This window comes from Lethenteron reissneri, chromosome 3, assembly GCF_015708825.2.
Source record: "Lethenteron reissneri isolate LAM-NWPU_2019-01 chromosome 3, ASM1570882v1, whole genome shotgun sequence".
Taxonomy (NCBI): Eukaryota; Metazoa; Chordata; class Hyperoartia; order Petromyzontiformes; family Petromyzontidae; genus Lethenteron; species Lethenteron reissneri.
In genome coordinates, this window is record NC_083781.1 from 7,147,850 (window position 1) to 7,172,305 (window position 24,456).

The 24,456-nt window shown below is 48.3% G+C and overlaps 1 protein-coding gene across 3 annotated transcripts; it reads left to right on the forward strand.

Annotated features, from left to right (window-relative positions):
- Positions 1 to 206: 206 nt before the first annotated feature.
- CLUAP1 (clusterin associated protein 1) lies at positions 207 to 24,352 on the forward strand. Of its 3 annotated transcripts, none has more exons than XM_061556677.1 (13): positions 207 to 305; positions 6,699 to 6,810; positions 7,689 to 7,773; positions 9,370 to 9,543; positions 10,188 to 10,283; positions 13,674 to 13,757; positions 15,317 to 15,450; positions 16,713 to 16,854; positions 18,962 to 19,046; positions 19,391 to 19,507; positions 20,241 to 20,296; positions 21,262 to 21,315; positions 22,104 to 24,352. In XM_061556677.1, exons 1-13 carry the CDS (start codon positions 284 to 286, stop codon positions 22,290 to 22,292), a joined length of 1,350 nt encoding a protein of 449 aa, XP_061412661.1. In that variant the 5' UTR covers positions 207 to 283; the 3' UTR covers positions 22,293 to 24,352. The 3 variants fall into 3 exon arrangements, with proteins under 3 accessions (XP_061412661.1, XP_061412673.1, XP_061412666.1); XM_061556682.1 differs by having other exon boundaries at positions 291 to 325; XM_061556689.1 differs by lacking the exon at positions 21,262 to 21,315.
- The last annotated feature ends 104 nt before the right edge of the window (positions 24,353 to 24,456 follow it).

Consider the following 24,456-nt stretch of genomic DNA (forward strand, 5'->3'; position numbering starts at 1 on the left):
CTTTTCCTCGGAGTGACAATGCGTCACCGCGCGTAGCCGTTGCGACCCGAGGACGGATTTCCTTGTCGGGGGACGTGACGTCATCTCGCGTAGCCGGAGCGATCCCAGTGACGTCATTCTGATACGTTTTTCCTCGGAGTGACATTGCGTCACCGCGCGTCGCCGCAGCCACCCCGTGACGTCACGGTCATGTTTTCTCGGAGTGACATTGCGTCATCGCGCGTCACGCAGCTCGAGTGCACAGATTGCGTCACGCGCCTAGCGACGGCGGAGACGCGGCGCCATGTCTTACCGAGATCTACGAAGTGAGTGTCTCTCTCCCCCAGTGAGTGTCTCTCTCCCCCAGTGAGTGTCTCTCTCCCCCAGTGAATGTCTCTCTCCCCCAGTGAGTGTCCCCCTCCCCCAGTGAGTGTCTCTCCCCCCCAGTGAGTGTCTCTCTCCCCCAGTGAGTGTCTCTCTCCCCCAGTGAGTGTCTCTCTCCCCCAGTGAGTGTCTCTCTCCCCAGTGAGTGTCTCCCTCCCCCAGTGAGTGTCTCTCCCCCCCAGTGAGTGTCTCTCTCCCCCAGTGAGTGTCTCTCTCCCCCAGTGAGTGTCTCTCTCCCCCAGTGAGTGTCTCTCTCCCCCAGTGAGTGTCTCTCTCCCCAGTGAGTGTCTCCCTCCCCCAGTGAGTGTCTCTCCCCCCAGTGAGTGTCTCCCTCCCCCAGTGAGTGTCTCCCTCCCCCAGTGAGTGTCTCTCTCCCCCAGTGAGTGTCTCTCTCCCCCAGTGAGTGTCTCTCTCCCCCAGTGAGTGTCTCTCTCCCCAGTGAGTGTCTCCCTCCCCCAGTGAGTGTCTCTCCCCCCCAGTGAGTGTCTCTCTCCCCCAGTGAGTGTCTCTCTCCCCCAGTGAGTGTCTCTCTCCCCCAGTGAGTGTCTCTCTCCCCCAGTGAGTGTCTCTCTCCCCAGTGAGTGTCTCCCTCCCCCAGTGAGTGTCTCTCCCCCCAGTGAGTGTCTCCCTCCCCCAGTGAGTGTCTCTCTCCCCCAGTGAGTGTCTCTCTCCCCCAGTGAGTGTCTCTCTCCCCCCAGTGAGTGTCTCTCTCCCCAGTGAGTGTCTCCCTCCCCCAGTGAGTGTCTCTCCCCCCAGTGAGTGTCTCTCTCCCCCAGTGAGTGTCTCTCTCCCCCAGTGAGTGTCTCTCTCCCCCAGTGAGTGTCTCTCTCCCCCAGTGAGTGTCTCTCTCCCCCAGTGAGTGTCTCTCTCCCCCAGTGAGTGTCTCTCTCCCCCAGTGAGTGTCTCTCCCCCCCAGTGAGTGTCTCCCTCCCCCAGTGAGTGTCTCTCTCCCCCAGTGAGTGTCTCTCTCCCCCAGTGAGTGTCTCTCTCCCCCAGTGAGTGTCTCTCTCCCCCAGTGAGTGTCTCTCTCCCCCAGTGAGTGTCTCTCTCCCCCAGTGAGTGTCTATCTCCCCCAGTGAGTGTCTCCTCCCCCAGTGAGTGTCTCCTCCCCCAGTGAGTGTCTCTCCCCCAGTGAGTGTCTCTCTCCCCCAGTGAGTGTCTCTCTCCCCCAGTGAGTGTCTCTCTCCCCCAGTGAGTGTCTCTCTCCCCCAGTGAGTGTCTCCCTCCCCCAGTGAGTGTCTCTCTCCCCCAGTGAGTGTCTCTCTCCCCCAGTGAGTGTCTCTCTCCCCCAGTGAGTGTCTCCCTCCCCCAGTGAGTGTCTCTCCCCCCCAGTGAGTGTCTCCCTCCCCCAGTGAGTGTCTCTCTCCCCCAGTGAGTGTCTCTCTCCCCCAGTGAGTGTCTCCCTCCCCCAGTGAGTGTCTCTCCCCCCCAGTGAGTGTCTCCCTCCCCCAGTGAGTGTCTCTCTCCCCCAGTGAGTGTCTCCCTCCCCAGTGAGTGTCTCTCTCCCCCAGTGAGTGTCTCTCTCCCCCAGTGAGTGTCTCTCTCCCCCAGTGAGTGTCTCCTCCCCCAGTGAGTGTCTCCCTCCCCCTGAGTGTCTCTCTCCCCCAGTGAGTGTCTCTCTCCCCCAGTGAGTGTCTCTCTCCCCCAGTGAGTGTCTCTCTCCCCCAGTGAGTGTCTCTCTCCCCCAGTGAGTGTCTCTCTCCCCCAGTGAGTGTCTCTCTCCCCCAGTGAGTGTCTCTCTCCCCCAGTGAGTGTCTCTCTCCCCCAGTGAGTGTCTCTCTCCCCAGTGAGTGTCTCTCTCCCCCAGTGAGTGTCTCTCTCCCCCAGTGAGTGTCTCTCTCCCCCAGTGAGTGTCTCTCTCCCCAGTGAGTGTCTCCTCCCCCAGTGAGTGTCTCTCTCCCCCAGTGAGTGTCTCTCTCCCCCAGTGAGTGTCTCTCTCCCCCAGTGAGTGTCTCTCCCCCCAGTGAGTGTCTCTCTCCAGTGAGTGTCTCTCTCCCCCGTGAGTGTCTCCCTCCCCAGTGAGTGTCTCTCCCCCAGTGTCTCCCTCCCCCAGTGAGTGTCTCTCTCCCCCAGTGAGTGTCTCTCTCCCAGTGAGTGTCTCTCTCCCCCAGTGAGTGTCTCTCTCCCCCAGTGAGTGTCTCTCTCCCCCAGTGAGTGTCTCTCCCCCCGTGAGTGTCTCTCTCCCCCAGTGAGTGTCTCTCTCCCCCAGTGAGTGTCTCTCTCCCCCCCAGTGAGTGTCTCTCTCCCCCAGTGAGTGTCTCTCTCCCCAGTGAGTGTCTCTCTCCCCCTAGTGAGTGTCTCTCTCCCCCAGTGAGTGTCTCTCCCCCAGTGAGTGTCTCTCTCCCCCAGTGAGTGTCTCTCTCCCCCAGTGAGTGTCTCTCTCCCCCAGTGTCTCTCCCCCAGTGAGTGTCTCTCCCCCCCGTGAGTGTCTCTCCCCCCAGTGAGTGTCTCCTCCCCAGTGAGTGTCTCCTCCCCCAGTGAGTGTCTCTCTCTCCCCCAGTGAGTGTCTCCCTCCCCCAGTGAGTGTCTCTCTCCCCCAGTGAGTGTCTCCCTCCCCCAGTGAGTGTCTCTCCCCCAGTGAGTGTCTCTCTCCCCCCAGTGAGTGTCTCTCTCCCCCAGTGAGTGTCTCTCTCCCCCAGTGAGTGTCTCTCCTCCCCCAGTGAGTGTCTCTCTCCCCCAGTGAGTGTCTCTCTCCCCCAGTGAGTGTCTCTCTCCCCCAGTGAGTGTCTCTCTCCCCCAGTGAGTGTCTCTCCTCCCCCAGTGAGTGTCTCTCTCCCCCAGTGAGTGTCTCTCTCCCCCAGTGAGTGTCTCCTCTCCCCCAGTGAGTGTCTCTCCTCCCCCAGTGAGTGTCTCCCTCCCCCAGTGAGTGTCTCTCTCCCCCAGTGAGTGTCTCTCCTCCCCAGTGAGTGTCTCCCTCCTCCCCCCAGTGAGTGTCTCTCTCCCCCAGTGAGTGTCTCTCTCCCCCAGTGAGTGTCTCTCTCCCCCAGTGAGTGTCTCTCTCCCCCAGTGAGTGTCTCTCCCCCCAGTGAGTGTCTCTCTCCCCCAGTGAGTGTCTCCCTCCCCCAGTGAGTGTCTCTCTCTCCCCCAGTGAGTGTCTCTCTCCCCCAGTGAGTGTGTCTCTCTCACCCAGTGAGTGTCTCTCTCCCCCAGTGAGTGTCTCTCTCCCCCAGTGAGTGTCTCTCTCCCCCCAGTGAGTGTCTCTCTCCCCCAGTGAGTGTCTCTCTCCCCCAGTGAGTGTCTCTCTCCTCCAGTGAGTGTCTCTCTCCCCCAGTGAGTGTCTCTCTCCCCCAGTGAGTGTCTCTCTCCTCCAGTGAGTGTCTCCCTCCCCCAGTGAGTGTCTCTCTCCCCCAGTGAGTGTCTCTCTCCCCCAGTGAGTGTCTCTCTCCCCCAGTGAGTGTCTCTCTCCCCCAGTGAGTGTCTCTCCCCCCCCAGTGAGTGTCTCCCTCCCCCAGTGAGTGTCTCTCTCCCCAGTGAGTGTCTCCCTCCCCCAGTGAGTGTCTCTCCCCCCCAGTGTCTCCCTCCCCCAGTGAGTGTCTCTCTCCCCCAGTGAGTGTCTCTCTCCCTCAGTGAGTGTCTCTCTCCCCCAGTGAGTGTCTCTCTCCCCCAGTGAGTGTCTCTCTCCCCCAGTGAGTGTCTCCCTCCCCCAGTGAGTGTCTCTCTCCCCCAGTGAGTGTCTCTCTCCCCCAGTGAGTGTCTCTCTCCCCCAGTGAGTGTCTCTCTCCCCCAGTGAGTGTCTCTCTCCCCCAGTGAGTGTCTCTCTCCCCTAGTGAGTGTCTCTCTCCCCCAGTGAGTGTCTCTCTCCCCCAGTGAGTGTCTCTCTCCCCCTAGTGAGTGTCTCTCTCCCCCAGTGAGTGTCTCTCTCCCCCAGTGAGTGTCTCTCTCCCCCAGTGAGTGTCTCTCCCCCCCCAGTGAGTGTCTCTCCCCCCCAGTGAGTGTCTCCCTCCCCAGTGAGTGTCTCCCTCCCCCAGTGAGTGTCTCTCTCTCCCCCAGTGAGTGTCTCCCTCCCCAGTGAGTGTCTCTCTCCCCCAGTGAGTGTCTCCCTCCCCCAGTGAGTGTCTCTCCCCCAGTGAGTGTCTCTCTCCCCCCAGTGAGTGTCTCTCTCCCCCAGTGAGTGTCTCCCTCCCCCAGTGAGTGTCTCTCTCCCCCAGTGAGTGTCTCTCTCCCCCAGTGAGTGTCTCTCTCCCCCCAGTGAGTGTCTCTCTCCCCCAGTGAGTGTCTCTCTCCCCCAGTGAGTGTCTCTCCCCCCAGTGAGTGTCTCCCTCCCCCAGTGAGTGTCTCTCTCCCCAGTGAGTGTCTCCCTCCCCCAGTGAGTGTCTCTCCCCCCCCAGTGAGTGTCTCCCTCCCCCAGTGAGTGTCTCTCTCCCCCAGTGAGTGTCTCCCTCCCCAGTGAGTGTCTCTCTCCCCCAGTAAGTGTCTCTCTCCCCCAGTGAGTGTCTCTCTCCCCCAGTGAGTGTCTCTCTCCCCCAGTGAGTGTCTCTCTCCCCCAGTGAGTGTCTCTCCCCCCAGTGAGTGTCTCTCTCCCCCAGTGAGTGTCTCCCTCCCCCAGTGAGTGTCTCTCTCTCCCCCAGTGAGTGTCTCTCTCCCCCAGTGAGTGTCTCTCTCACCCAGTGAGTGTCTCTCTCCCCCAGTGAGTGTCTCTCTCCCCCAGTGAGTGTCTCTCCCCCCAGTGAGTGTCTCTCTCCCCCAGTGAGTGTCTCTCTCCCCCAGTGAGTGTCTCTCTCCCCCCCAGTGAGTGTCTCTCTCCCCCCAGTGAGTGTCTCTCTCCCCCAGTGAGTCTCTCTCCCCCAGTGAGTGTCTCTCTCCCCCAGTGAGTGTCTCTCCCCCCAGTGAGTGTCTCTCTCCCCCAGTGAGTGTCTCTCTCCCCCAGTGAGTGTCTCTCCCCCCCCCCAGTGAGTGTCTCTCTCACCCCAGTGAGTGTCTCTCTCCCCCAGTGAGTGTCTCTCTCCCCCAGTGAGTGTCTCTCTCCCCCAGTGAGTGTCTCTCTCCCCAGTGAGTGTCTCTCTCCCCCAGTGAGTGTCTCTCTCCCCCAGTGAGTGTCTCTCTCCCCCAGTGAGTGTCTCTCTCCCCCAGTGAGTGTCTCTCTCCCCCCAGTGAGTGTCTCTCTCTCCCAGTGAGTGTCTCTCTCCCCCAGTGAGTGTCTCTCTCCCCCAGTGAGTGTCTCTCTCCCCCAGTGAGTGTCTCCCCCCCCCAGTAAGTGTCTCCCTCCCCCAGTGAGTGTCTCTCTTCCCCAGTGAGTGTCTCCCTCACCCAGTGTGTCTCCCTCGCCCGGTGTATCCCTCTGTGTCCTCAGTATCTCTCCCTCGCCTGGTATGCAGGTCGTGGGTTCGATCCCGACCCTGACGCCTGTATATTTAGAGTTTGCATATCTACTGCTCTCCCCGTAGTCCCGTGGATTTTTCTCCGGGTCATCGGGTTTTTTTCTTCCACATTTGCAATCAACGTGCATTTCGAGTATTTGGCTGCTATAAATTTCCACATAAGCCACTAGGTTGAGCTTTCATTTGTGGCCACGTGGCTTCTAAAAGAATAGCTCTATAGCTCAGCGGGCCTTACCTGGTGAAATGAATCTTTTAAAGTTTTGAATACTTTAATCGTCATTGGAATCTCATTTGCCAGTAGAAAAATATGATAATTGTTTTTTTAACCCTTTTTTGTCTCGGGTGTGGACCAATCAACTTCAAGGACAGTGGATACATTATCCGAGTTATGTTTTTTGTTTGCATTACGACTGCAGGTATTGTGGTCTATGCAAACATGACTCCTTGTAAAAAAAAAAGGTGTCAGTTTTTATGCCAGATAAAAGGGTAAAAAAAAATTATCATACTTTAATCGTTTTAAAAGTGTCTTCTTGCGAGTTTTACTCCGAATTCGTTTCCCTCACCGTGTCTGTTTCCGCGCCTCTATTTCGCTGTTCGTCTCGGCGTCTCTGTCTGCATACGCGGTCACCGTGAACCCGCTGCATGCAGACCAGAGGTCGCAACCGGGTACCCGATACCCGTACACTGCCTGATACCCGCCGGGTACCCGTTTGCGACCCTGGTGCGGCCAGGTACGGGTAGACCGTGAGTCACTGGTGAGTAACCGTTTGTCACTCATTTCCCAACGTCTTGTCTCTTCTCACAATTCAAGTTCCTAGAATCAACCCACCCACGCCTGCAACATGGCTTCATCCCAGAGGTCGCAATCAGGTACCCGATACCTGTACCCTACCCGTACCCGGCCGGGTACGGGTAGGGTACGGGTACGGCCGGGTACGGGTACCCGTTTGCGACCTTGGTGCGGCCGGGTAGGGGTATGGGTAAGGAATCAAAACCCGTTTGCGACCTCTGATGCAGACTTCACGGAGATGATGCGGGCCTTGGGCTACCCGCGCCTCATCTCAATGGAGAACTTCCGCCAGCCCAACTTCCCGCTGGTGGCCGAGGTCCTCGCGTGGCTCGTGAAGAGGCTGGTTGCCGCACACAGCGCTCAACACACACACAGCGCTCACCACACACAGCGCTCAGCACACACAGCGCTCAACACGCACACAGCGCTCACCACACACAGCGCTCAACACACACACAGCGCTCACCACACACACAGCGCTCAACACACACAGCGCTCAACACACACAGCGCTCAACACACACACGAGACGCGGCAGCGTCACCAGGCTCCTCTCACACGATGCGGGGTCGGGATTCGACTCGCAAACACATTCTTGTCTTTGTGTAACACGTTGTACGTTTAGTGAATGCAAAGTTTACGTGAACTAATTACACGCGACAATCATACTTCATATATTACATGAACACAAAAGTTTTGCTGGCTGGAAGCCGATGCCTCGTTGGTGCCAGTGACACCTGCAGGGGGCAGCGCCAGATTCAGTGCTTCTCCACTCGTCACCTCAAATGGCAGCGGTGCTGCTGCTGCTGGTGGTGTCGGTTTCACCTGTTTTAATTCTAGATTTGAAGCTTTCGTGACTGCAAGGTTTCATACTCTTAGGTTTTTTCTGTAAAGTCACGTAGGTAAAAAATACAATTAAAATTAATAAAAGTAAAATAAAAATCACGACGTTTCGAAGGCAACACAAGCTTCCGTCTTCAGGTGGAACCGTCACAGCACGATTGCTGTATCGAGTAAAGAGGATACTTGATACAGCAAGGAGACACTTGATACAGCAATAGTGCTGTGACGGTTCCACCTGAAGACGGAAGCTTGTGTTGCCTCCGAAACGTCGTGATTTTTATTTTACTTTTATTATTAATTTATTTTTTTACCTACGTGACTTTACCAAAAAAACCTAAGAGTATTCACCTGTTTTGTGACACTGCATGGCCGTAGGTACGAGCCACAGTCGGACATTCCTGCGGACATTGACACGGAGCATGATCGAGTGTTCTTCATCAAGGCGGTGGCCGAGTTTATGGTGAGACTCCCTCCCTCCGTACCTCACTGGGACACGGAGGTCAGTCACTTCTTTCTCGATCGCCATGCGCTGAATTCTCAGCCCTGGTAGCGAGTGACCCTCTGTGCTGACGTATCTTGACCCGTGTCTTGCATTTATATTGAACTGTGGAGGTCGGGCAAAATTCAAGAGGAAAAGGTATTGTGGCGCTATAAGTTTTGGCCAAGATGACCACTACTCTGTGAGCAAAGGTGGATTGGTTTATGCGATGCAACAAATCCAGCACGTGAGCTGAACCCACCGCTAAATCCCCGGTGGTTATCCTCTCGGATGCGTCCCCTCCTCCACCTGCCACGACTTTGTCGTCAGGCTTAATCAGTGGCCTTGTTTGCGACGTTTTCTGCCCAAACCCACTATTATTTAGTCAATACGATGTGCTACTGTACTTGCAATTTCAAGCATGCCTCTGAATGTTTTAGGTTTCGTTTTCTTTTCGTTTGTGGACATGAAAGATCTTGTGATGTTGTTCAAAGAAGGGTAGGCCATTGTATGCTGGAGCCGTGGTCCAAATTTCCCAAATGAGCAAACTGACGTGCAAATCACACAATTGAGAAACACATCAGTCATCACCCGAAACGACAAAACATTATCAGGACCCTCCTGAAACAGCCTTAAGACTCCATAAGGCTTCGCGAGGTAAACAATTGTAATGAATAATGCATTGATGCATCCTCGGGTTCTTTTGGTAAAGTCACGTAGCTGAAAAAAAATTGAAATAACTAAATTAAATCACGACGTTTCGGAAGCAACACAAGCCTCCGTCATCATGTGGGACAACCACAGCAAGAAACAAAAATTACTGTAGTGGGCAAAGAGAGCTGTTTGTGACTAGAGATTATATTATAGCGATGTTGCTTCCGAAAGTCGTGATTTAATTTAGTTATTTCTATTTTTTTTATTCTTATTTTTTTCACCTACATCACTTTTCCCAAAGAACCAAAGCGTATCGATCCTTGCAGTCACGAAAACTTCAAATCTAGAACATTGATGCATCATTATGCCTACAATGATTAGTGTCAAGTTAATCGCTAAAACACCATTGGAACCTCATTTGCCAGTAAAAAATATAATAATAGTTTTTTTTACCCTTCTATCTGGCAACAAAACTGACACCTTTTTTACAAGGAGTCATGTTTGCATAGACCACAATACCTGCAGTCATAATGCAAACAAAAAACATAATTCTGATAATGTGCACTGTCCTTGAAGTTGATTGGTCCACACCCGAGACAGCTTTCCTTAGAGCCTAGTCTCACATGGGTCGTCATCTGGTCCAACCCATGTGAGACTAGGCTCTCGGGAAAGCTATCTCGGGTGTGGACCAATCAACTTCAAGGACAGTGCACATTATCAGAGTTATGTTTTTTGTTTGCATTATGACTGCAGGTATTGTGGTCTATGCAAACATGACTCCTTGTAAAAAAGGTGTCAGTTTTGTCGCTAAAACACCCTTTGCCATTGGAGTGGCCCTCATCGATACACCACGGCTGACAGTGGTGTGGAACTGCACGACAGCGGTGTGCATGAGCGTGTGCTGTTGGGGCCGTGTACCCCCAGGCCACCAAGGCTCACGTCAAGCTGAACACCAAGCGTCTATACCAGGCTGACGGCTACGCGGTGAAGGAGCTGCTCAAGCTGACAAGCGTGCTCTACCACGCCTCGAATGTGCACGCCAGCCAGGGCGATCTGCCCCAGGAGGAGCCCACATTCTCCTTCCAGTTGGGCTCACGCGTATGTCACATTTTCATATTACACAGCCAAACGCCTATGAAATGCTGTAGGGAAGTACACCGAACATCGGGTATTTGTGACCAAGATATCAATGGTGAACCCTTTTAATATTAAGATATCAAAATTAAGTGATTTCCTGATCATCAAGCATTAAGGTCGTGCTCATTTCCAAATACAACACTACAGTCAGTGGTGGAAATTCCACATTCCATTGACAGGGGTGAGTGAATCTAAAAGACAACTGTTGAAGTCCCCACAAAGTGGTACTCATTAAAACGTAGTAAGACTTCAATTGGGTATAATCCATTCTGCATATAATTGTTTCTCAGAGTTGTATGACGTTTTGAAAGTCATAATTAGCAGTGAATAGAATGTTAAATGAAACGTGGCTGCAGCACCTCATTAAATTAAAGCTTTCGTGACTGCAGGGATTCATCTTCTTGGTTCTTTCGGTAAAGTCACGTAGAATGGAAATAATAAAATAATAAAAATAAAACATAATAAAATACAATTCTCACGCCGTTTCGGCCACAACGCAAGCAGCCGTCCTCAGGTGAAGAACAGGTCTGTCGGAAAGACAAGAAGAAAAAAGCACCTCATTAGTTTTAGTAAACGGTCAACTTTGCGGTGCCCGACTCTTGCAGATCACGGATTTCAAGTTGTCGCGGCAACTGGCGTCGGACATCACGAGGAAGGGAGCCGCCCTCTACGACCTCCTGGGCAGGGAGGTGGACCTGCGTGTGAGGACTGCACGGCAGCGACAGTTGTAGCTGCCAGATGCTGTCGGCACAAGAGAGATCATCGCAGTCACAGGACAGCGCACGGCATTCGCTCAACACCTGAGGGATAACCTGTTGGCCCATGCAGGAGCCCTCCCTGTCACCCTTTGTAAATGTTTAATAAGAACCGTGTTTACTTTCGTGTTCCCTGACTGCCTTAAGCCAATTTGTTCACGTAAAAAAAAAAATCACATTCTCCGTACTTGCCTAATCTGGTAACTTTCGATTTAAAGCTTTCGTGACTGCAGGGATTCATCTTCTTGTTTCTTTCGGTAAAGTCACGTAGAAGGGAAGTAATAAAATAATAAAAATAAAACATAATAAAACAATTCTCACGACGTTTCGGCCACAACGCAAGCAGCCGTCTTCAGGTGAAGAATGAGACACTACCAAACTAGGAGCTTATATATAAGCTGCATTGGGGGTTGAAGAGCGCCTTAACAAAAAGAATGTGCATGTGAAGAGGGATTTAGCATATTCATGGAAAATGCGTAGGCGTTGGGCGGGGGGGTGTCAAAGTCATATTATGCCCATGCATTATGCAGGATCAGCAGCAACCAAGGGGGGTGCAGGGATTAGCAGTAACAAAGGAAAGGAATGTTAATGATATGTAGCTGCAGTTACTCAACAACCACGTAGAAAACTAAAGTATAAACTACATAAAAAACTAAAGTATAAACTGCATCGCACCATCAGTATACTTACTATACTCTATAATAAGCTGAGTTACTAACAGCAAGTAATACATTACAATTTTACCTCGTAAAAATTCTATAATATGCTTCCATCTAAACCTTATTCTCTTACATCACACGAGCATATACCGTACTATATACTGCCATAGATAAACCCAACATTAAATTATATACTGTATTGCTGTAAACCAACCTATATCTTATACATTTAATATCACACTATGTATTATTCTACACACCCTAATGTGTATCGAAATGGTTCTGAGATAAGAGCTAAGCTAGTTCTAGACAGAATTCGTTTCGCATTAGAAGAAGTTACAGCAGCAGATGTTAGTGTAAATGCGTTTGGTATTACCTTAGAGTCGCGGCATCTCTTCAGAAAGGTGAGAGACTCGATTAGCTGAGCCTTCTTATCCCGGAGCTTGTTGAAGGATCTCAAAGTTATGTGGAAACCCTCCCCGTAGAGGCGGTTAAATTTCGATTTAAAGCTTTCGTGACTGCAGGGATTCATCTTCTTGTTTCTTTCGGTAAAGTCACGTAGAAGGGAAGTAATAAAATAATAAAAATAAAACATAATAAAACAATTCTCACGACGTTTCGGCCACAACGCAAGCAGCCGTCTTCAGGTGAAGAATGAGACACTACCAAACTAGGAGCTTATATATAAGCTGCATTGGGGGTTGAAGAGCGCCTTAACAAAAAGAATGTGCATGTGAAGAGGGATTTAGCATATTCATGGAAAATGCGTAGGCGTTGGGCGGGGGGGTGTCAAAGTCATATTATGCCCATGCATTATGCAGGATCAGCAGCAACCAAGGGGGGTGCAGGGATTAGCAGTAACAAAGGAAAGGAATGTTAATGATATGTAGCTGCAGTTACTCAACAACCACGTAGAAAACTAAAGTATAAACTACATAAAAAACTAAAGTATAAACTGCATCGCACCATCAGTATACTTACTATACTCTATAATAAGCTGAGTTACTAACAGCAAGTAATACATTACAATTTTACCTCGTAAAAATTCTATAATATGCTTCCATCTAAACCTTATTCTCTTACATCACACGAGCATATACCGTACTATATACTGCCATAGATAAACCCAACATTAAATTATATACTGTATTGCTGTAAACCAACCTATATCTTATACATTTAATATCACACTATGTATTATTCTACACACCCTAATGTGTATCGAAATGGTTCTGAGATAAGAGCTAAGCTAGTTCTAGACAGAATTCGTTTCGCATTAGAAGAAGTTACAGCAGCAGATGTTAGTGTAAATGCGTTTGGTATTACCTTAGAGTCGCGGCATCTCTTCAGAAAGGTGAGAGACTCGATTAGCTGAGCCTTCTTATCCCGGAGCTTGTTGAAGGATCTCAAAGTTATGTGGAAACCCTCCCCGTAAATTTAACCGCCTCTACGGGGAGGGTTTCCACATAACTTTGAGATCCTTCAACAAGCTCCGGGATAAGAAGGCTCAGCTAATCGAGTCTCTCACCTTTCTGAAGAGATGCCGCGACTCTAAGGTAATACCAAACGCATTTACACTAACATCTGCTGCTGTAACTTCTTCTAATGCGAAACGAATTCTGTCTAGAACTAGCTTAGCTCTTATCTCAGAACCATTTCGATACACATTAGGGTGTGTAGAATAATACATAGTGTGATATTAAATGTATAAGATATAGGTTGGTTTACAGCAATACAGTATATAATTTAATGTTGGGTTTATCTATGGCAGTATATAGTACGGTATATGCTCGTGTGATGTAAGAGAATAAGGTTTAGATGGAAGCATATTATAGAATTTTTACGAGGTAAAATTGTAATGTATTACTTGCTGTTAGTAACTCAGCTTATTATAGAGTATAGTAAGTATACTGATGGTGCGATGCAGTTTATACTTTAGTTTTTTATGTAGTTTATACTTTAGTTTTCTACGTGGTTGTTGAGTAACTGCAGCTACATATCATTAACATTCCTTTCCTTTGTTACTGCTAATCCCTGCACCCCCCTTGGTTGCTGCTGATCCTGCATAATGCATGGGCATAATATGACTTTGACACCCCCCCGCCCAACGCCTACGCATTTTCCATGAATATGCTAAATCCCTCTTCACATGCACATTCTTTTTGTTAAGGCGCTCTTCAACCCCCAATGCAGCTTATATATAAGCTCCTAGTTTGGTAGTGTCTCATTCTTCACCTGAAGACGGCTGCTTGCGTTGTGGCCGAAACGTCGTGAGAATTGTTTTATTATGTTTTATTTTTATTATTTTATTACTTCCCTTCTACGTGACTTTACTGGTAACTTTCCTTTCCATAATTTATATATTTCTTGTATATTTAAATGTTTTAAGAGCAATTCATCATCTTACGTAGCCGTATTCATATTTTGCTAGACATTTTAGTCTAGATGGGTTTTTTTTAAACATTGTGTCCTTAAATGATCTTGTAAAGTAGGCAATAATGTTTCATAGGTCTCAATGAGTTTATTTAATCTTCTGGTTCAAAATAGGAAACGGACTGGTCCCCTGGCAGAAGTGCTGCATTGTTCTATCCTGCCTCTTACCTGATCCAGGCCTCCACGCCGACATTGTGCTGGTGAGGTGCGAGTGTTCACGTGGGACGCCGTGCTTTGCGTGCAGGATTTGCGGACGAGCGCCATCGCACGACCCCTAGAGATGGCCGAGACGGAGAAAACCTTGCGCGCTGCCATCAAGGGGGTGGTGGTACGACACCGCACTCAGCCCACAACACTTGGCTCCATACGCAGTGTGTGTACGACGCACACAGCACGCCCGGCTGTGCGGTGCAGTAAGTCACACGGCTATGAATGTGAACTCTGCTAGAACACCATTGGTACCTCATTTGCCAGTAAAAAATATGATAATTGGTTTTTTACCCTTTTATCTGGCAACAAAACTGACACCTTTTTTTTACAAGGAGTCATGTTTGCATAGACCACAATACCTGCAGTCATAATGCAAAAAAAACACAACTCTGATAATGTATGCACTGTCCTTGAAGTTGATTGGTCCACACCCGAGACAGCTTTCCTTAGAGCCTAGTCTCACATGGGTTGGACCAGATGACGCCAAAAGTTTTTTGTTTGCATTATGACTGCAGGTATTGTGGTCTATGCAAACATGACTCTTCGTAAAAAAGGTGTCAGTTTTGTCGCCAGATAAAAGGGTAAAAAAACAATTATCAACTCTGCTAGAAGCCAGGGGAACACACTGTGGACAACTGTACATGCTCGTAGAGTAACATTATTAAAGTATAAAAGTTGTTGATATGCAGCTTATCTTTGTTCACTAGGCAATCTTGACACGACACACTCGTGTACCGAATATATATTTCTCTGCACACAAACTATATTTGCATGTACGTTTAGCTCGCTTTGTGGATTCGGTTTGTGCGATTTTGCATATATTTGGCTAGCCTATTTATACCCAAACTTCTCTATGTGCAGTTTGAATTCAATCTACATGTGGCTATTCGGTTGGATGTGGGACAACATTGTGTTTACTCTATGCAGCTGTCTTGTGCGGTATCGTTTTGTGCGCCCTTTTTACGGAGCGCATCTACCGCATAAAGCGAGAGAAACTTGTATACCCTCGCCAACACTTTCTATCCTCCATCCGATGCCGCAATTGTACGGCAGAGACGTAACCTCCAAAATCCGCATGAACAGAATCCCACCACCTGGCCTTGTGGAGACCACTCTAACGTCTTTGTCGGCAATTGACGCTCCGTCGTCTTGCCATGGAATTCCTAGCACACGTCTCGCGCTCATCGATTCACACGTTCATTCTAGATTTGAAGCTTTCGTGACTGCAAGGATTCATATTCTTAGGTTTTTTCGGTAAAGTCACGTAGGTAAAAACAAAGGCTCAGCCTTTGTTATGCAGTCTATTCTTAGTCTTAAGCCTCACCTTACCATATTAATAAAAAGTATGCGGTCCTTGCCCCACCACCTTCTCCAACCATTATATAAACGGAGTGGTAGCTCCTGTAATCTCTCATTTACTTGATACAGCTGTCGTGGCTGTGATGATACCACCTGAAGACGGAAGCTTGTGTTGCCTCCGAAACGTCGTGATTTTTATTTTATTTTACTTTTTAATGTTTTTACCTACGTGACTTTACCGAAAAAACCTAAGAATATTCACACGTTCAATTTAATTCAACCGCGTGAGGATCTCACATCACAGCGGTACGCAACGAGGAGGCTCCTGCTGAGCTGCGTTTGCTCCGCAGCCAGCAAGTTGTGGGTGTTCAATTCCAGGACGAAGTGGAGAAGACAAAGCGCATGTTGGAGAACGTGGCTTCTGACGAGGCCAACCTGGACTCCAAGATTGAAAAACGCCGAGCAGAGCTGGAGAGGAGCCACAAGAGGCTTCAGACCCTGCACACCGTCAGGTCTACTTGCCGTGCATGTCGAGCGTCTGCGAGTCTCTCTTTGCGTAGGGCAACCACTGTTGACTTCCCCACAAAGTGGGACAGTAAAAGCTTGGATTGCGAGCATAATTCGTTCCGGAAACGTGCTTGTGATCCAAAGCACTTGTATATCAAAGCGAATTTCCCCGTAAGAGATGATGGAAACTCGGATGATTCGTTCCACAATCCAAAAATATTCGTGTAAAAATGATTGATACAAAATAGCTCTCTATATTTTTATTTTTTAAATTGAATATAAAGTAATCAAATTTATTAATTACATTTAATCGTGGCTGGTTTGAGGGAGACGAGAGAGAGGAGAGGAGGGTTATTGTGTAGGACGACTTTCACTTGCAGTACAATTACTAAAGAACAGTCACTACACTTGGACACAAAATAAAAAAATGCTTTACGCACACACAATTGGTCACAACACTATAGCAAACAGTCTACAGTACGCTCGCACGGATGTTGACTATACGAGTGAGGCACGCTGACTGAGACCGAGCATGGGAGACGATTACCCACAATCCCGCAGCGAGAGAGAGAAGAACCATCGGCTCAGTTGTGATCACGTGACGCTCGGCAGACAAAGCGTATACTGTACGTACTACTCGTATTGCAAGACCTCGCTCGTTTATCAAGTTAAAATTTATCTAAATGTTTTGCTCGTCTTGCAAAACACTCGCAGACCAAGGAACTCGCAATCCAAGGTTTTACTGTACTCATTTGATCAAGCGAGGGGGAATTGTGGGTCGAGTCAACCCCCGACCAGGATTTGAACTTGCAACCTTCTGATTGTGAGCCGCTTGTTCTACCGCTGAGCCACTTGGCCAGATAAAATATACTGTAATAATAATTATAATTAAATAATAACGCGACTACACACATATATATAGCTTACAAATATTAAAGCACTTGGGATGTAAAATGGTACCACGTAAGGTAAAATTAGGAAGCAAAATACACTTTTATAATCTACACAGCCTCCGCATAATGGTTTTTGATATTCACTAGTCTCTTCCAGAATCACATTTTTTGTATGCAGTGACTGGTGAAAAGTCTTCAATCTGTCTCGAGAGGGGAATGTGTGAGGGTGAGAGGTGCAAGCCAGGTGAACGTCTCTTGCCTCATGCGATTCACAGAGCCCACTCGGCTGTCGTGGCGAGTGTGTGTGTGTGGGCGCGCTGAGGTTGCGGTGAGCGAGAGTGACTCCCGTCCCCTCTTCCTCCGCGTGCGCCCAGGCCGGCGTTCATGGACGAGTACGAGGCTGTGGAAGCGGAGCTGCAGATTAACTACACCGCGTTTGTGGAGAAGTTCCGCAACCTGGCATTCCTGGAGCAGCAGCTGAACGAGCAGCGCCGTGCGGAGCAGGACAAGTTTGAGGTGGGAGGAGTGGAAGTGAGCGGAGTGCGGCGTGCGGCTTGCATGCGAGAAACTCGTGCAGTGTTTATTCCAGGAGCGTGATTGTCTGCACACTATTTATTCTATCAGATACGGAAGTATTTTGTGCTGGATGTGTATATAACACATTCCTGCGGAGGGACGCTGGTAGGAACGTTGAGTTGCTCGGTCAATGGCCAGGGTCAACGGCGGCGTGGTGTATTCCGCAAATATGCCCGACTGTGAGGGCGGGCACAAGCCGGCGTGAGTAGGTTAAATGTTGAGTTTTATAAGGGCACCACGGGGTGACCAGCCCCGCCCCACCCAGCCCCACCCCTCCCACCCCCCACCCAGCCCCTCCCCACCCAGCCCCTCCCCATTCTCCCCACTCAGACCCTCCCCACCCAGCCCCTCCCTGCACGACTGACGGACACAATAATCCCCTGTGGGCTGGTGGAACCAGTGGGTTTGCATTTCAGAAGTCGTACACATTTCACGGATTCCGCGGGAAACTATTCTTTGAAACTCTTGGCTCATTTGACTAAATACATCCCATGATGAAGGCATGGTTAATAAAAACATGGTTAAGTAAACCAAAAACCTAGAAATTATTTAGATTTTTGTTCATGTTTCACTGATGTTTCAAATTATGTGCCCTTTAGTTCAATTTCTGCAGCTCCCTTGCCAATGAACTTGTGAAATCTGCCATGTCTGGAATGTTCCGAGTGTTCTTTATATCCTTGTTACATTCTTTCAGAATATGCAGATAATTGTTGCAGTGATTAAATAAAAATGTGTAGTCGCTGGCCATTATATTTGCTTTCATACAACGACGAGGGAAGGTGACTTGGCCAAGTGGTAGCACATTCTTCGCTTGTTAGGTTAGCAGTTCGATTAGACAAGCCACCTGATTAATAATGCGATGTATATATTTACCACACAATACCACGTGCCGTCTGCTTCACAGTGGACATCAAATATCCTGTGGCGTCATTCGAAGGATATTAGCCCATGTGCTGGCATCGTGGTCCAAATTTACATCATTGGGAAAATTACACCGCAACTCAATTTGGAAACGGCAATTGTCACTCCGAACTGTGAAAACTGGTGTCATAATATTAATTCCACATAATTGTTACAATGTAGTGTTCATGCTTATCTGAGCACTATCCAGCAGTGGGATTGGACCATCGCCTTTCCGTCTGCAGTGCAACACGACAGGACCACAGAGCTGTGCGAGAGCGTTTTGGGGGAAGTGCCTGAAACCAGGAGCCAATGAACCTTGACTTTACACCATTGGTACCTCTTCTTGGTTCTTTCGGTAAAGTCACGTAGAAGGAAAATAATAAAAATAAAACATAATAAAATAATTCTCACGACGTTTCGGCCACAACGCAAGCAGCCGTCGTCAGGTGGAGAACAGGTCTGTCGAGAAGGCAGAGTCTGAATGGCACGCCCCAGGCTTGGAGCGACTTTATGCTGGGATGGAGGGGCGAAGAGCGTCTTGACAACATAATTTGCATATCAAGAGGAATTTAGCATATTTATGGAAAATGCAGATATGCGATTAGTACTACTTGTGAAATGCGTAGGTTTGGCCATGCATTATGCAGGATTAGCAGTATCAAAGGGAGGGAGTAAGGTTAGAATTAATAAAGGGAAGGAATGTTAATAATGGTACCTCATTTGCCAGTAAAATAATAGATAAGTTTTTTTTTTACTGGCAAATGAGGTACCAATGGTGTAAATGCTTACCCCGAGCTCTCATACTCTGATGGTGCATTGTCTTTGAGTTGTGCGCCTTCTGGCGTCATCTGGTCCAACCCATGTGAGACTAGGCTCTAAGGAAAGCTGTCTCGGGTGTGGACCAATCAACTTCAAGGACAGTGCATACATTATCAGAGTTATGTGTTTTGTTTGCATTATGACTGCAGGTATTGTGGTCTATGCAAACATGACTCCTCGTAAAAAAGGTGTCAGTTTTGTTGCCAGATTAAAGGGTAAAAAAACAATTATCAAACCTTGACTTTATTAAGGATTGCCACCCGTAGGCCAGTGGTGTGTGCTTTGTGCAAGCAGGGTGTCTCACAGAGGGGAGTGTGGTGAGCAGGAGGCAGAGAACACTCTGAAGCTGATGCAGAGTAAGCTGAAAGAGGAAGAGAAGCGGCTGCTAAAGCACCGTGGAGAATTCTCAGGTACCCTGCGTTCATCACTCGCTGTGTGATGATGCTCATTGCTTACCCTGGAATGGTTTGGGGAATGGCCCTTCTTCACAGCGCAGTGGAGAAGGTAAATTACACTGAAAAGACTCTTCAGAAGTATAAAGTGTGATCTTCAAATACAAGTATGTCAATCGGCCTGTGTCTTGCATTTCTACTCTGTGTAAGGACCAATGCCTAAAATATCAGTATAGTATACACTTTGTTGTGAGGTAGTGCTGTTTATGAATGCCGAGGGGGGTGTTGTAGTTATGCCAACGCATTCCCAGAAGGCTGGGGGAAAAGCCGCTCTGTGTGTGTCCCTCTGTGTGTGTCCGCAGACAATGAGGAGGACTCGGAGCTGGAAATGGTTCCGGGAAACGAGAGCGAGGAGAGCGAAGAGGATGTCCGGCCCAACAAGCCTCGTCTCGCCCTACGGAGCCAGAACCTACGGCCTGGTACGCAAATCCCGTGAACCTGTGAACGCACGTGCTCGACGCTCGGATGAGGTGCTCGCCGACCAGCGCTGCTACACTCTTGTGCATGTGCAGACGGTCGCACGTGCACACCCACGTTCTTCCACATTCACGGTGATAGATTGCACGTTTAATTTGTGAAATGTTTAAACAAAACGAATCTCTCAACGTTCTTGAAATAATCAAACATTATTGGAACTGTATGTATTCTGTATGTATTCACCGTTGGTGTGTTGATGCTCTTCGCATAACAACAATACAAAACACGGGGCATGTTACAACGTTTTAAACATTAAGACTTTGCTCATGTTTAAATCCTAAACGATTAACACCCCTATTCCATGCTGTAATTTTAGCTGTGACGGTCCCACCTGATGACGGAAACTTGTGTTGCCTCCGAAACGTCGTGATTTATTATTTTATTTCTATTATTACTTTTAGTAATTTTTTATTTTATTTTTTTACCTACGTGACTTTACTGAAAAAACCTAAGAGTACCATTCCATGCTGTTTCTTGCTGACGTGGCCTGCCTGTGCATAATGAGAGCAAACACTCGAGTTTGCATACTTGCTAATTGAGCTTCTATCAACCTGTATTACACGATGCTGCTGTCACTTGTTTGACTCGGGTCACCCTGGTAAGAGGCCTCGATGTGTCAGTGACTTCTCACCTGAAGGGAAGTTGACGATGACACCGAATTGTGTGCATGTGTAGGATATGGCGCTTCTCTCGTGCGAGGAACCATGCAGGGGGGAGACACAGAGGATGAGGTAAACCACATCGTTAAGCCTATTCCCATCACCTCTTCATCTACCTGGCTCACAGCATCACCTCAGTCCTGCTCTAACGCAACTTACTCGACATCTTCACCACCGGAGGTGCTCTCACGCTGTGTATCACTGGGCATGTAACGATAGATCGAATACATAAATTCAAACTATCTTACGCCCGCAAAACACGTCTAAAATCTTGAAAATGATATTCTATTAGGCTCAACGCAAATGACATAAAAATGAAATGCGAATTTGACAATTAACATATCATTCAAATGATATGCTAAATGTGACAAGCTTTATGGGACAAATCTGTATAAACAAGGCACAAAAAAAAGATAAATAATTGATTCTTGATTTGAGTAGCAATCTGTAGTCGGGCTATTTTATTGAATCGTGGATGTTGAATCGTTACCATGCCAACGCACCACCTCTCAGCAAAACGACATCATTGGCGCAAACTTAACCCCATCATTGCTTAACGGTGTAGTACGCCGTTAAGCAGAGGTCGCAATCGGGTACCCAATACCCGTACCCTACCCGATACCCGGCTACCCGTACCCAGCCGGGTACGGGTACCCGTTTGCGACCCTGGTGCGGCCGTGTACGGGTAAGCCGTGAGTCACTGGTGAGTCACCGTTTGTCACTCATTTCCCAACGTCTTGTCTCTTCTCACAATTCAAGTTCCTAGAATCAACCCACCCACGCCTGCAACATGGCTTCATCCCAGAGGTCGCAATCGGGTACCCGTACCCTACCCGATACCCAGCCGGGTACGGGTATCGGGTAGGGTACGGGTACCCGATTGCGTCCCTGGTGCGGCCGGGTACGGGTAAGGAATCAAAACCCATTTGCGACCTCTGCCGTTAAGCGGAAGGGGACATGCGCTTCGGCATGTGGTTTTGTCTCTGTCCGCAATGTTCATGCTCTGGTTGTCCTCGGTTGCACTCTCTCTGTCCAAGCCTTCCCTGTTCGCCGGCAGAAAGGTACTACGGCCCAAGGAGGGCAGCGCGCAGGTGTGTGCAAGTGATCTGACCTCTCAGAGAGATCAGAGGCAACGATACACTCGAGCAATTGCAAAAGAAAATCCCAACCACAATCTTACGAGATCGCCCACCCATCATGTCACACCCACGCACTGTCACCCACCTCCACCCCCCCCCCCCCGTCATGTCCACCAGCACGAATTCCGCTCGCTGCCTGTGGTCCAGCCACCCACCACCACTCATTTTCATTGGTTGTGAATGCACTTGAAAACTCCCATTGGCAATGAATGCACTGGAAATCAAGCTGCTTGTAATGTGCCATCGTACCTGTTCTGCTTGGCTTCTTTGTTATTTAAATTTTATGAGCTCTGCATTGAATCTAATCCGGAGACCGGATGTTGATCAAATCTGATGCTGTAGCTGAAAGTATCACTCACACTGAAGGTCCCATTTCCAACACAGTTGCGTGTAAACCAATTACCTACGACGATGTCCCACTCAATTATTCTCTCTAAAAAGGCATTCTCGCTGCTATTATGCAGAATCCTATGGCCCTTGTTACACACACCCTTTACACTGGGTATGGCTGCAGTCCTGCCACATGGGTGCCAAGGCTTTGTGTGACGTCGGCAGATCTGTGTGGCCCCAACCTATAGCTGTGCTGTCATCAATGTATGAATTTGAGATGCAGGACCACCAAGGCATTGTGAATTTGATGCGCAAAAACCCCTCCCAGTTCCTGGTGATGAGAATGGATGGCAGCAGAGCGCAGTGATCGACGGTTTTAGTAATGAGATGCGTGCTCCCGTTCTTTACAGGATGACAGTGGAACCATCAGCAACAGTGAAGAGGATGAGGAAGACGAGGGAGATGAAGATGACGACGATGATGTTGAGGATATGGGTGGCATTGCTGGTGTGGAGCATGGCCCCCTCCGCCCCCGTGGGCGTGGAGGCCCCACACCTAGGAAACCCAATCCACTCCCCGAGAGCGACAATGACTTCTGATCCCCCGTCAGAGATCAGATGCAGCTAGACACACGAGTCATTACAATGTTTCGATTTAAAGCTTTTGTGACTGCAGGGATTCATCTTCTTGGTTCTTTCGGTAAAGTCACGTAGAAGGGAAATAATAAAATAATAAAAATTAAACATAATAAAATAATTCTCACGACGTTTCGGCCACAACGCAAGCAGCCGTCCTCAGGTGAAGACCAGGTCTGTCGGGAAGACAGCGTCTGAATGAAACACCCCAGGCTTGGAGCGTATATTTAAGCTGGGTTGGAGGGGGAAGAGCGCCTTGACAAAATAATTTGCATATCAAGAGGAATTTAGCATATTGCTGCTTGCGTTGTGGCCGAAACGTCGTGAGAATTATTTTATTATGTTTAATTTTTATTATTTTATTATTTCCCTTCTACGTGACTTTACCGAAAGAACCAAGAAGACACTACAACGTTGTCTAAACGACCACCACCAGCTGACCCTGTCACAGAAGGATGACTATCACGTGCTCATGCTGTCACACCCACCATCACCCACCCAGGTTTGGCTTCTGAGTAGCGGTGTGACCAAGCACCGTTTCATCAATCAATGTCCATTTTGAAGACCTTTGCATTTATTCACATGGTAATTTATGCTTTTCTATTCACGCAAATTACACTCGAATGATATGCTGTTACATTTAAGCTGACGAAGCAAACACAAGTGTACAAACGACAGAAGAAATGATAAATTACAAGATGAAACATTTGGCCAAAATGAATCAATTCTTGAAATGAATTGTGGCCCTGAATCGCGAAAATTGAGTGGCCGGGGTGTGGGTGAATCAATGTGCCCCTCATCGAATGTTACGACGAGCACTTAGCGACTGAAACTGTGATGTATTCTTTGCATTGGGCTCGCTGACAACGATACTGACTTGCCGATGTAGCAAGGATGGCTTTAGACGAGCGTGTGGCTGTAACTCTCCTGGTTTATACAACTGTGTTTCACATTTCTATTTAAACGTGATCCGTAATTCATTAAGCGGTTAAAGCAAACCTTTTGTTACGTATCCCAAATCTAGGCCTCAAATTAACCATTTGCCTATTTGTCTTACGTAATGAACATTTAATACTCATTTACACCATTGGAACCTCATTTGCCATTAAAAAATATGATAATTGGTTTTTTACCCTTCTATCTGGCAACAAAACTGACACCTTTTTTACAAGGAGTCATGTTTACATAGACCACAATACCTGCAGTCATAATGCAAACAAAAAACATAACTCTGATAATGTGCACTGTCCTTGAAGTTGATTGGTCCACACCCGAGACAGCTTTCCTTAGAGCCTAGTCTCACATGGGTTGGACCAGATGACACCAAAAGGCGTACAACTCAAGGACAATGATCCATCAGAGTATGGAAAGCTGTCTTGGGTGTGGACCAATCAACTTCAAGGACAGTGCACATTATCAGAGTTATGTTGTTTGCATTATGACTGCAGGTATTGTGGTCTATGTAACATGACTCCTTGTAAAAAAGGTGTCAGTTTTGTTGCCAGATAGAAGGGTAAAAAACAATTATCATTTAATACTCAACAATAGCATTCCATAATATTTTGCACACGTCAGAACAAGTCAGAAGGATTGATCAAAAATGTTGTGTAGTGTCTGGTTAAGTTGTGCGCTACCATTCCCGTACTGTATAAGTTAATTCATTACATAAAGTGGTGACGACCGCGAAATCCACGTTAATCGTTTTTATCTTCCAGGCCAGTGGTCGCATGCAGCCCTTGGAGGGCTGCTTCGTGACGCTTTGTGAAGGAGCGTCTCTTTGTAATCGCATGTATTGCATCTCTTGAACATTTTTTTTTAACCGAATTAGAAACAAATGTCTCGTCTTGTTATTTCGGTTGCCGACCCCCATTCAAGGCATTTGGATTTATTCCTTCGAGTTTACCTAATCAACTGCTATGAGAAAAGTAATTCGACTTTGTACGAATTGATGCAGTGATACAAGCTCTTGTAAGCCAAGATCCAAATAAGATTATATAAATATACTGTATTTACTCAACCCCGCCCCACGTCTTTCCGAAAATGGACTTTCCTTTGCCCGTGTAACTACCTTCAATGTTTCTCTGCCTCAGATTCTTGGCTTCACCGCTCAGATTATTGGGTTTCAGTT

Coding starts and splice junctions, on each gene's coding strand:
- CLUAP1 (XM_061556677.1), top strand. CDS start 284: ATGTCTTACCGAGATCTACGAA. Junction 9,544..10,187: donor CCTTCCAGTTGGGCTCACGC/GTATGTCACATT, acceptor CGACTCTTGCAG/ATCACGGATTTCAAGTTGTC. Junction 10,284..13,673: donor GCAGGGAGGTGGACCTGCGT/GTGAGGACTGCA, acceptor CTTTGCGTGCAG/GATTTGCGGACGAGCGCCAT.